At 39.8% G+C, this 13,391-nt stretch overlaps 1 protein-coding gene across 2 annotated transcripts in view; it reads right to left on the bottom strand.

The window, feature by feature from the left end:
* Positions 1-13,391, bottom strand: part of LOC133862996 (midasin) — a 79,881-nt gene that overhangs the window by 63,606 nt on the left and 2,884 nt on the right. For both annotated transcript variants that reach the window (XM_062298953.1, XM_062298952.1), the window contains 6 exons: positions 12,409-12,686; positions 12,104-12,313; positions 11,686-11,855; positions 4,035-4,144; positions 3,318-3,437; positions 1,057-1,135 (listed from right to left, as the gene is read on the bottom strand). In XM_062298953.1, coding sequence (XP_062154937.1) covers positions 1,057-1,135; positions 3,318-3,437; positions 4,035-4,144; positions 11,686-11,855; positions 12,104-12,313; positions 12,409-12,686 — 967 coding nt within the window. The remainder of the gene's footprint in view (positions 1-1,056; positions 1,136-3,317; positions 3,438-4,034; positions 4,145-11,685; positions 11,856-12,103; positions 12,314-12,408; positions 12,687-13,391) is intronic.

The following is a 13,391-nucleotide window of genomic DNA, read 5'->3' as shown; positions in this document are numbered from 1 at the left end:
AATACCAGATCTGTATAAATTATGAAAATGAACTGACAAGGATCACAAAATAACTCATGTTGAAGTAATCTTCTGATGTAGGACACGTGATCCCCCCAGATTTAAGTGATGGCTAGGGTTTTCTTATGTTTTTTCATTATTTTCAAGGTTTTATTAGTAATTCTCTTAAATTTAGGGGCCTAGGAGACTATAAATATGTAATACTTTGGAGTATGCCTCCGTATCATTAGTTTTTTGGTAAGTAAAGCAAAATTATTAAAAAGCGCAAGCAGCGCAACCCAAACATACAGGAAATATACAAGACAAAAATACCCAGTAAGATCATAAACAAAAAGTAATGCAGTGCTGGCTGTCATATCATTAGTCCAATATGAATCTTTGGTTTCCTATGTTTCTTTCTCTCCTCGTGGTTCAGGGAAATTTAGGAAGAAGAAAGTGTTCTTCACCCTTTCCACCTGCTGCTATGTCATCTTTTCATTAAGAATGTGAAAAAAATTATGGTGGCAGTTCAATGGCACCAGGTCAAAACATGGTACAATGATACATGGGTATGAAACGTAGAGAAGACAGGCAGCAGAGAAAAACTGAAAACCGTGATGATATCTTGTAACAACCTTATAATAAAAAAACCCCAAGGGGTTGGCTTAAGTGGTATTTAGGCTTTGGTCTTAGTGGCATTCACATCAGGTCTAAAGTTCGAATCCCCTTAGGGCCAACCCGCCTGCGAAGCCGGAGTATTACCCGATTCGTGTGGAGAGGGCGCTTTGCACGGATCCGAGGTTTACCCGACAAGGCTGAATACACGAAGTGGCCTTACCTTAAAGGGGTTCCTCGTAATAAAAAAATAATAATAATAATTAAATAAAACCTAATGCAGCCCAAATATGTTCCTTAATGGGGTTCTCCTCTCATTCTAAACCAAGTATCCAGTTGTAAAAGAATCATAAGAATTCAAGTAAAGACCACAGATAATTAACACAACATAACACCAAGACAGATAAGGACATTTCCCAAGACATGTACCCAAAGCCAAGAATTGCAAATGATGACACAAACCTTCTGTACTGCGCAAAATATCAAATTTAGAAGTTGAAATTGTGGAAAATAGTTGAAAACTTTCTGCTACCCTTATTTCCTGCAAATGTCAGAAAATCTTTCAATAAATGGATTCAATTAAACTAAAAGCATAGTAGATGACAATTTATGTAATACAAGATTTCATGTAACCACCACTTCAGCAATTGTGTTGTAAAACAATATAATGCCTAAAAAATCCCAAATCAGTTAAAATTCAACTGGAATCATGAATCAAGAAAAGCACAAAGTTCTGAAACAAAACACAATAGTAAAAAAGTGACAAATTGTTGTTCAAGCAGACAGCACTCACCAAAGCCTACCTTTCTCTTCTTCGAAGACGTCCCGCCCGCCCGGCGGTGGGGGACTGCTTTTTAATCAAAATCTCAAGTTCTATCCACTACAAACTTCAATAATTTCGAGTGACTTGCCGAAAGCTTCATTTTATTTTATCCAGATAAAGAATTTCACTATGTGCTGATATAGAAATCTTGTCCATGGGTGACAAAATCTTTTTTTTTTTTTTGATAAGTAAGAAGACTTTATCAATGAAAGCGCAAGGCGCCCCTACGTACACAGGAACAACCAAAGCTAACCCGCAAAAACCCAACAGAAACAACAAAACCCAAACCCCCGAAAAAAGGAGCCGACTTAACCAGAGACGACCCACCCCTAGGTCTGTCTTCACACAAAGGATCCCCATAGGGAAACTCCATCATCGACTCCGGCAAAATGTCTTCGCACAGCCCAGAAGAGGGAACAGCGTCGTCTCCAGCATGAAACTCGACAACCGGGAGGAACTAGGTTTTGGCATGAGACGACCCAAACGCAAGCCCTTTCGTCTCAGTCCGTACCTTGCAAGCCGGCCCAGAAGGTTCTTAGCAGCCTGGCCCAAAACCTTGTTGAACCCTATGACCCGCTTACTCCACGTGCGCAACTTTGAAATTACAAATTTCAAACTCGCATGTGGAAGATAAGTCTTACCCAGCGGACAAAGAGGCTGGTACTTACCCAACAGATCAAACGAAGAAGACTCCAAGGTAGAACAGTCCAATGCCAACCTCAGATTTGCATCTACCACCCTCACCGCCAGTAGAAGGTCAAGATCACACTGTTCCACTGGCGTAACCTTTCTCCCGGAAAAACGATCCCCCACGATAGGCACCTTCTTCACGACAGCGACCGAGCCTGCCTTCAACACCTCCACAAAGGAGGGCCCCTTCGTGAAAGGAACCAAACCTGGCCATGCCTCTACTTCCTTCCCCTTATTCTCCACCGACTAATGCAAAGAGCCAGACCCCCAGCCCACTGAAGTAGAGAAGGAAACTACGGCCTTTCTCAGCTAATCGGAGAATTTGATCCAACCCCACCCTCCACGTCCCTCAGGGATCAGCATAAACCCTTTCCGGCCACCCATCCCGAATGATGCTGCCTCTGAGAAACGGCCGACTTGGTTACACCCTCTTCGAGCAATCAAGACTCTCGATCCTTCCCTGAAAGATTTGATGAAGACCTGATCTTCCGAATAACCCACGAGAATCTCCAAAGTCAAAGCCAACCACTCAGAACACGAAGAACTAATGAAAATTTCGCTAGAGAAGCTTTTTCTCTTCTCCCCCACCCTCAGCGTCAACACCCCATCCAGAACCGAGAAGACAAAGCTCTTCGACTCCACGATAAAACTTACCTCCATCTCAAAAAACACCCAGAACCCAAGTGGCCAACCCAGAGGATGTTCACATTTTCGACGGAAAAGAGCCACACAGTCGCGAGACCCACCGGCTGACGCCCCTACGCGAGCAACTAGCGCAACCCACAAACACCTGATGCTCAAAGCACTATCCCCACATAGCAACCGGACGTCTAGTAGGCGAAACAAGGCAAACCCCTAGAGTAACGTGCTTTCACGCGCCGCCGCTAGGGCAATGAGTGAGAGAGAGAGAGAGAGAGAGAGAATCAAGTGAGAATCTGGGTGATAAAATCTTCAGCATGCAATTATGCAAACATACTCAACAAGCAAAACACAAATTGAGTAAAAATAATCTAGCATAAACATCACCTAATAAACAATGACTATTAACATATTAGATTAAGAGCTTAGTGGCATAAATATTGTGACAAAAACACCAAGTTTGGCTCAATCACATTGTGCATATTGGTGGGGGTTACAATGTCAACATAAGCGGAGAAGTGCTACATGCTATCTTTTCAATCGACTTTAACACTAAGTACAAAGATATTACCTCCCCATGTCCATTTGAAAATGAGCTTGCACTTTCCAGTAAAGATAATAAGATGGATTGCACATCAGATGGTGCTTTGTCAAAATCTTCAAATACAACCCAAAACCCATTCTGAACAGCCTGAAGAAAAGAAAAACTGATGTTATCACAAAACCATATATAAAGATGCCAATAGTCAAAGTAGTATAGAAATACTCCCTTCATCCCATACTGTTGATCATTTATTCTATTTTGGGATGTCAGAAAAATATCATCCATTTTAAAGTGTCAATAAACACAAATTTCATCAACTTATCAACCCTTTGCTTTATTTGCAATGTAAATGTCCAATTTTCATTTGTTTTATTTAAGTTTAAATTCAGGGTAATTTTGGAAAGTTACATTTTTGTTTAAAAAACTATTGAATGATGTCTCCTAAATAAGTTGGATTTTGTAAAAGCACAATATAAGACAAAGGGAGTATATCATACCCTTTGTTTTATTTGCAATGTAAATGTCAAATTTTCATTTATTTTATTTAAGTTTAAATTCAGGGTAATTTTGGAAAGTTACATTTTTCTTTGAAAAACAATGTATTGAATGATGTCTCCTAAATAAGTTGGATTTTCTAAAAACACAATATAGGACGGAGGGAGTATATCACTCTTTGTACTATATATATTTATGCATGAATTCTTATCAAAACTATATATATATATATCCAGAAAGAAAACAAACCTGGGTAAGTGATCCAGGCTGCCATCTAAATTCACCAGGTCGCTCTGAACAAACATAACTTCCCAATAACGTTTTACCATCAATTTGATCATCCATATGGATAAATAGAACTATGGATCAAAGAGAAAGAAATTTCTTAATAAGCAACAAAGTAAAAATTAAAAAAAAAAAAACAAAAGAGGTTTGGCATCAACAACACAATACAAGAAGGATAACATTTGGCATTATCAACAAGTTTTGTTGTGCATGTACTTGCAATTTCACAATGCAATATGCAATTTCCGTCATTGTTCCAAAAAAAAAAATTGATAAGTAAGAAAAGATTTATTAAAAAAGCGTAAAGGCGCCCCTAAGTACACAAGAAGTATACGCCAGAAACACCCAAAGCTAACCCGCAACAACCAACAAAACCAATAGAAAAAACCCTAAAACCCAAGAAAGAACAACCAAACAACCCACAAGGAGCCCAAACAGATTTACAAGAGAAAAATAAACGCCCGAGAGACAACCCACTAAAGCAACAACGAACCCTACACTACGTGAGCCTATCCTTTCCTACGCCTAGAGGAAGCTAAACCGTCGCCATAATTAATGGAGCTTTGCAGATTCAGAAGCTCCCTTTTGCCTTTTGACTTTTGACGTGCTAGCATTTTCTCTCTCAGAAACTCTTCCTCCATGGCGTCCCGAATAGCCAAGGCTTCCTCCTCAAAAGCACCATCCAAAGCCCAATCCAAGGGCAAGCCATCCCAAAACTCATCACCCTCCTCCCAAACCACAATATCTCCATTATGATCAAAACTGACAGGCCAATTGCGAGATAGGGAGAAACCATTTCCTTCAAAGGAATAAGGAAACCTCTCAGCGATGTGGGATTAACTGGCACCTTCGGGCGAGGGTTGAGAAATCCCTTCCTAAGACCTTGCTTCACCGGTGGCTCTGCAGCCTTCTTTACTGGCGGCTCTACAGCCGTAACCTTCTTAACAAAGCAGCCAACAGTCATTTTTGCGACTTCCAGAGAATCAGAAAATGGCTCATCGATCCACGTCACAGATTGCCCTTCCCTTAGCACCTTCGCCCTCCTGTAGTAACATTGAAAAGGCTTAGAAACCACCACGGGAAGGGAGAACGCAGCTTCTCACCCAACACAGCCGCTCCAGCGAGAGACGGAGGGGTAAACCCGGGTTGAGGAATCTAAACCGGCCTTCAGGGGAGAGAACTTAAACACAGGATCCGGAGGACGAGCTGGAGAAGAAACTACAGCCGCTGGAAAAATAAGCTCCGATGCCGACAAAGGGGGAAACCCAAATTTTTTAGAGGCTGGAGAAGCTGACGACACCGGACCCGCGCCCTCTGTGGCTACCAGCGCATCACCCACCAAACCCCAGGAGGAGACCGAACCAAAAAATCCCAGAAGACCACTCTAGCGTCATCTCTGGCAGGGATCTGGACAGACGAGTAGCTTTAGGTTTCGGCCAAAGCCACGCGGAAACCTAAATGTTTACGACCCATCCCCAACCCGAAAAACAAGTCCAGAAGTTTTCTTATAGCCCGGCCCAAGGCCACATAAAACCCAGAACCCAGCTTATGCCACGTACGCGTTCTCGAATATTCGGATTTTGAATTTTCAAAATTCAAATTCGAACAAGAGAGAAGCTTCTTACCCTTCAGACAAAAATGCTGGTCCTTGCCCAATGGCTCAAGCGGCGGGGACTCCAACGAGAAGCAATCCACCACTGATCTCGGTTCATCCTCTGCATGCCTTACCATCAGAAGAAGGTCAAGAGCACATTGCTCCTCCGGCGACGCCCTCCAATCGGAATGACGGCCACCCACGATGGGCCCCTTATTCATGGTCGAGACCGAACCAGACCTCAGCACCTCCACAAAGGAAGGCCCCTTCCAAAGAGGAGCCAAACCTAGCCTAACCTCTTCTTCCTTCCCAACTGACTAGACCGACGCAAGCAAGGACCCAAACCCGCAACCTGCTTTGGCAGAGAGATAATCTCTAGCCTTTCTCAGCTCATCCGAGAATTTGAGCCAACCCCACCCTCTACGCCCCTCAGGGATCACAATAAACCCTTTCCGGCCACCCACCCTTTCTCAGCTCGTCCGAGAATTTGATACAAAATTATAACTCATTTCATTATGTATCAAATTGAACTCAATTATAAATTTAACAGTCGCGTTCTTTCTAGCTTAGATGCGTGTGTGCGCGCACGCAAGTCATGTTTGTGTTTTATATTTGAAATGTATAAGCTTGTTAACAAGTAGGTAATGTAATTTTGTAAAATTTATAAAAGATTTTTTATGTATATGATCATCTTTAGGACTACTATTATTCATTGAAAATATTTTTTTTTTATAAGTAATAATTTCATTAAAAAGTGCAAAGGGGCGCAACCCTAGTACACATGAAGTATACAAAAGAGCTCCTAATCAAAGGAGATAAACGAACATGAAAGTAAAAAATCAGCAAATGACATACAACCCGGGCTATGCGCCAGCACCCACAAATATAACATATTAAACACATTTCTACAAAGAGCCCCAACCGTAACCTACACATCCTCAAAAAGCCTAGAATTGCTCTCACGCCACAAGCCCAATAAAACACATAAATGAACCTTCTTCCAATACGGATAGCAGAACCACGACCTAGCAAGGTGCCCCAACCACTCAATAAATCCAAAACACTACTAAGAATAACCCACTTCACCCCAAATAAGCTATAAAAATAACTCCAAACAACCCGTGCCAGGTCACAATATAGAAGAAGGTGATCAACGGATTCTCCATGCTTCTTGCACATAACAAACCACTCTACCACCACAATACCACGCCTACATAAATTGTCATGAGTTAAAATCTTTCCTAAAGCAACTATCCAAACAAAGAACGCCACCCGCTTCGGAGCTTTAACACGCCATATACACTTCCAAAGAAAATAGGCCGCCTCGTAACAAACTAATGCTTTATAAAAAGTCTTCACTTCAAAATTCCTCTTCTTTGAAAGATTCCACACCACCCTATCAACCTCTCCGTGCCAAATCCGAATAGAGTATGACTGTTCATAGAAGCATATCACCATCTCCACCTCCCAATTCTGAGCATAACGCGTAAAGAGTATATTCCAATGAGCCACACCTCCTACTACAGACAAATTATCCACTACCCAAGCATCCGGAAAACGAGCAATAAAGTACAAAGCTGGATAGCACAACTTGAGAGGCTTGTTTCCACAACATAAATCATGCCAAAAGCGAATATGAGACCCCTCACCCACCTCAAAATGCAAGTACTTGGCTATAGTATCCCACCCCCTTCGGATAAACTTCCAAACACTCGCACCATAAGACCCCGTCACCGGTAAAGAACTCCAACCTCCCCTCACACTCCCATACTTCACCTCAATCACTGATCTCCATAAAGCATCACGTTCCTGCGAAAACCTCCATATCCACTTCCCCAATAAGGCTTGGTTAAATTTAATAATATTACGAACTCCCAAACCACCAACCTTGATTGGAGAACAAACCCGATGCCGATTGACTAAATGAAATTTAGTCTCATCCCCCATACCATTCCATAGAAACTCACTTTGAAGCCACTCCAATTTCTTGGCTACACTTACAAGAAAGGGAAACAGAGATAAATAATAAGTAGGAATGATGGACAGTGTACTATGAATCAACGTCACCCTACCACCCTTGGATAAATAAAGCTTTTTCCAACTAGCCAACATTCGCTCAACCTTCTCAATAACCCCATTCCAAATAGAAAGAGATTTAAACGATGCCTCTAACGGCAGACCCAAATATGTCATTGGCAGAGACCCAATTCTACAACATAAAATATGTGCCAAAGACTCCACATCATCCACCTCACCAATAGGGACCAATTCGGATTTTCCTAAATTAATCCTCAACCCTGACACCGCTTCAAAACATAAAAATGTACACCTCAAATTTCGAACATGATCAACTTGTGCCCCACAGAAAATTAATGTATCATCAACAAACAGCAAATGATTCACCACTAAAGCTTCATTATCCCTTACACCCACCGAGAAACCAGACAACAAGCCTTGGAGCATAGACTAATTCAACATCCTACTAAGCGCTTCCATAACCACCACAAACAGCAAAGGAGAAAGAGGATCAACATCAAAAGTTACAGCATTTTTACATGTATTTAATTATTTCCTCGTCATATTATGTTTACAAAATAGGAAAAAAAAATTCACGGGAATACTATTTCTTGTTGACAATCCTTTCGCCATTGCCAACAACACAAAACATCCTCACCCCATGTGACCTACTGTTGTTGTAACTTGTAATTGTATATTAGCTCCTCTCAGAGTTGTAATCAAGAAGTTTCTATTTTTAATATAATTTCAACAATTTCTTTACTGCTTTTCTAAAGAAACAAAACACAAAATGTTTTTTTTTATAGGTAAGTAGATAAATTTATAAAAAGCATAAAGGTGCCCCTAAGCATATAGGAAGTATACAAAAAGGACGCCAAAACATGAAAAAGAAAGAAAAAAGAAAAAACACCTGCAAACCAAAAACATAAGGAAACCCAAACACCCCCAATATGAACCAGCCCACAAAACCCAAAAAGCATTACACCACAGCAAGGGCACTCTTGCCTTTGCCCCGGCTAGAACCAAAACTCCTAGCATCAAAATTAATCGAGCACTCTAAGTTTTTCACCTCTCTACTCCCTTTAAACTTAGGAGTGGAGACTGAAACCTCTTGATGTTGTGCCACATCAATTTGAGCTAATAGATCCAAAAAGCCATTCACATTCCCCTCGTGGGAGACCTCCAGAGTATGAAAACTGAAACCAACATCTATCGCAGCCCCAAGAGAACCATCAACCCCTTCGAAACATCTCCTCTCGAAGATTCACCCACCTTTAAGGAAAACGACAACAGAGAAGGGCCCCCAAGCCTTGGCAAGGCACCAACACCCCTCATCTTCACACCCACAAACTAAGCCGAAGAGAGAGGAGACCCACCAACTCCGCTTGGGAGAAGGAAGCCCCGTCGAAGAAGACTAGTCAAGGGAGACTTACTGACCGTTCCCCCATCAGGCTCCAACCAGGGCTAAGCACCAAAAGGCAAGGCCATTGGAGCATTGATTGCCGTCAAAGCCTCGTCAATCAAAGAAGCATCCAACTGAGCTCCTTTGCCTACCTTCGATTTATGGTAGTATCTCTTGACAGATACCAGAATATAAATATTGATACATACCACTATATAAGCATCTCAACATCATAGTCTATAGCAATATAAAGAATAATCCATGATAGAAATGACTTGGCTAGGGATAACCACCATAAACTCATGGAATGATTTCCAATAAGGAAATAAACTATAGAGGTCCCTAAGATTTAACCTTTTTATCAAATTACTGCTTAAGGTATACTTCATTAAGTGGTGAAGCCATGATTTTGGTTCATTGTGGGCAAGATTAAAAGATAATAGGAAAAAAAAAAATTGATTAAAAATATTAAAGAAGATTACTAACGAAATAAATAAACAATTCAAACAAAATTTAATTATGGTTTAAAACATATAAATATAACTTGTATTTTATCTTTTCACGCCTAGCGTTAATTTATTCAGTTGTCCTCAAAGACTTTCATAATATAAGATCTCTCAGTAGATTTGTTAAATCTACCTCGACACGAGCTCGTTTAGAATTCGACTAGATTTAATGGAATTGTTATTCTCTATAATCTCAAGTAGTTACAATTATATATTCACATACAATTAAATGTAACTCCAACTATGGATTCCTCATGCTTCTTCTCCAAGATGAGGTCAAGGTCTTACAAATACAATTCCAAACAAAATGGGTCACCATTGAACCAATCACCAATTCATTTGTTGTCAACGTTGGTGATCATCTTGCGGTGAGTTTATCAAATTAAGCGTAAATTTTTGCTTTGAATATTGTGGTGCTGAAAATATTCATAATTATGAAATGCAAGTATGCTCACAATAATTTAATTTGATGAATCAATTTTGTCTCAGATCTTAAGCAATGGAAAGTAAAAGACGCGTAAGATGACTTTTCTAGGTAGGCTGGGGTCATTTGGTCAATTTTAAACCTAAGTGATGTGATAAAAAGTTAAACCTCAAGGACCACTCCAGTATTTTTCTCTTGAGTTCAAAGAAATCACGTCTCATAAGTTTGAAACATACACATTGAATTTCATGTGCTTAATCCAAGTAGTGATGATCTTCCAGAACCACAACCATTAGAGCGTCATACCCAAAAGCTTAAATTAGTAGGTGGAAGACCTAACCAGTTCAAAAACCCACAAACCAAGCTCACAGCCCACCAATGTGGAGCTCTTTTGTTTAACACCCCTCACATTCTAGCACTAAAGAAACATAAGAAATCTAGTAAGCCAAACCGGCTCTACTAACCCAACTAAACTGAGACATAAACAAATGGACCAACCACATGGAGTCTACAGACAAAAAAGCAGACTTCAATACCATAGTAAAGCATCCAACCCAAATTATAAGCTAATAGGCATGAGGCACAACTAGTACATAAACTATTAACCAAGCTCCACCCAGCCAATGTGAGACTTTCTTTAACAATTAGCCAAATCTAAATTCATTGGACACTATAAGCAACATAAAACAGCAAAGCAATTGATAAATGAATATGCGTAATTTTTTGATAGGTAATCAAATAAATAGCATTAAAAAGCATCAGGCGCCCCTAAGCATACAGAGTATACAAAAAGGACACCAAAAAAGAAAGAAAACAAAAACAAAAACCCCACCACGGAACCCCAACGCCCACAAAGAGACCTAGCCTACATTACAACCGCATGAGCCCTCTTGCCTTTCTCCCGACTAGAACCAAACTACCCTAGCATCGAAGTAAGACATTTATCCAAAATGGGTTTACAATTGTACCAAACTTATCCCTAGGGTATCAAAAATATCTTAAAAGATCCTTGAGGTAAGACATTTATCCAAAATGGTCCCTGCCATCCGCCAAAGACCATTAGATGCGCGCGTGGATCCATGTCACAACTAATCACCAATTGACACGTTGTATAACTAATGGCTCGGCCTATTGTCAAATTACAGTTTTATCCTCAAATAAATGAAGAAAAAAAATTGCCCCTCACTTGGTGACCTTGAGGCATGGCCGACCCTCAATAGATGAGGGGTAGCCGACCGTGCCCCTGTGAGGGCGATCACCCCTCATCTAGTCAGAGGCAAACCCTCTTTTTTTTTTTATTAACAGGTTGCATCATCCATGCCACATATCAATCAACAATTGGTTGTGGAATGGATCCACGTATAATTCAAATAGCTAAAGGTAGGAACCATTGTAGACAAGTAACTTAGCCCAGAGATCTTTAAGATACTTTTGATACCCCCTAAGGACTAAATAAGTAATTTTTCCTACAAAAAATTCAAAAGGTGAAATAGATGTCCAATTGAACAAATTGGTTGCAAGTACAAATTGACTTGCAATAAAAAAAAAAATTAAAAAAAAAGGAGTCTAATTTACCAAACCACTAGTGGAAAATTAGGAAGGGTTTAACCAAAAGGTATATGCATGAGGTGTTCCATTAAACCAAAGAAGGGGTAGGAAAAGAAAAGAAATACCTTGATTCCCACTATCAATGGCCAACTTGTTAATAAGAGCGGATTTTCCAGCACCAGCAAGACCATAAAGAAGAACAGGCCATTTTTGACTTACTGCCAACACGACCATCTCAAAACTTTTCCTCACAGCTGACGTTATAACAAACAAATTTCCAACCGATTTATCATCCCTGAAGATATAAAAAAAAAAAATTAAAAAAAAAATAAAAAAGAAAAAGAAAACATATTGAATATAAATATGAAAGCCAAAAGAATCATTGTGAAGTAGGTGGAAACACTTCCTAAGATGTTTTAGGTTGAAGCAATGACACATCGCCCAATTTATACTCAAGAAAAACTAAAAACATCAATTTGAAGTGCAAATAAATGCGAGAAAGTTTTTGTAACAGACTGTTTCCTTTGATACGATAAATCCTACCATGTAGCCAGCCGTTTACTCCGAGTTGGCGGCTCAATCTCACGAAGCTGTGAAGAGGAAATTTCCAGAGCTAAAAGGCCAGAAGATTGGAGACAAGTCTCTTCGTTGAAATCAATACTTGTACTGGGAGAACTCAACTTATATCGTTCAGATGAATCGATATACCAGCTAGCCTTCTCCAGTGATGTATCTTGACAAAACTCCTCCCAGCTAAAAATACCAAAAGCAAGATGAATATTTATGACTACAAATTATCTAAATTTTATTTTAAGATCAGCAATTTGCTCAGAGTAAACAAAACCAACCGCAATAAACATGTAAATGCTTCTTCAGTCTCCATACTAAAGGCTGCAGTTGCTCTGCAGCTTGTTTTGAGAACAACTGACAAAATCTGTATCGCACACCATCTAATGTCTGCAATAACAATATCTACATATCCACCACCGCTGCCAAGGTCAAGATTGGCAGACTGCTTTACAAGGTCCATGAAACAGGACCAGTCCCAAAGTTTAGAAAATAATTCTGCATCCACTAGAAGGAGCCGGTAAGATGTCTGAGCAGCACGTAGTATACGAGTTGCAACCTGATCAAACAAAATCAAATCTACATAAAGTTAAAGAAAATATATATATATTACCTGAAATTTATAACGAGAGAAACTAAGAAAACAACAGCATATGCCGCTCAAAATGTGGGGAAAAAATCACTTCGAAAAGAATTTATTAATCTTCTTAATACCATGAAGGAGCTAATAGTCCCACCACCATACCACACATAAGCTGATGTTTAATGAGAAAAGACAACAAACAAAAGCATGAGAGAGAAGTGAATTATTCCAGATGGTCAGAAAACGGGTAATATGCCACTGACTCGTGTGAAAAAAGATACAAGTCTTAAAAGCATCAACTCCAAAGATACGTTTCCTTTTTTTTTTGGATAGGCAAAAAGGTTATTTGAAAACCATGAAGACAGGAAGTATAGAATAGTGCAGCACCCAAAAAGAAACCAAATGGCAAAAACTCTAGCATGAAGACACGCCAATCATAATATCACTCGCACACACAAACACAAACACACCCCATACACAAGCAGATACGCATGTTTGCTGGTATGTTTATTCAAATAAGAACCATAGGCATCAACAAATCTAGCCCCGCTCACACACACCACACATGTATATTTGATTTTTTTGCTCAAATAAGAACCATTGATCTCAAACGATTTCAAAAAATTATAACTATCAATTTTCTAAGTGACTAAACAGAGTGGAAACAGCAAACATGACTGT

Source organism: Alnus glutinosa, chromosome 3 (genome assembly GCF_958979055.1).
Source record: "Alnus glutinosa chromosome 3, dhAlnGlut1.1, whole genome shotgun sequence".
Lineage (NCBI taxonomy): Eukaryota > Viridiplantae > Streptophyta > Magnoliopsida > Fagales > Betulaceae > Alnus > Alnus glutinosa.
This window is presented reverse-complemented; position numbering and strand designations above follow the sequence as displayed.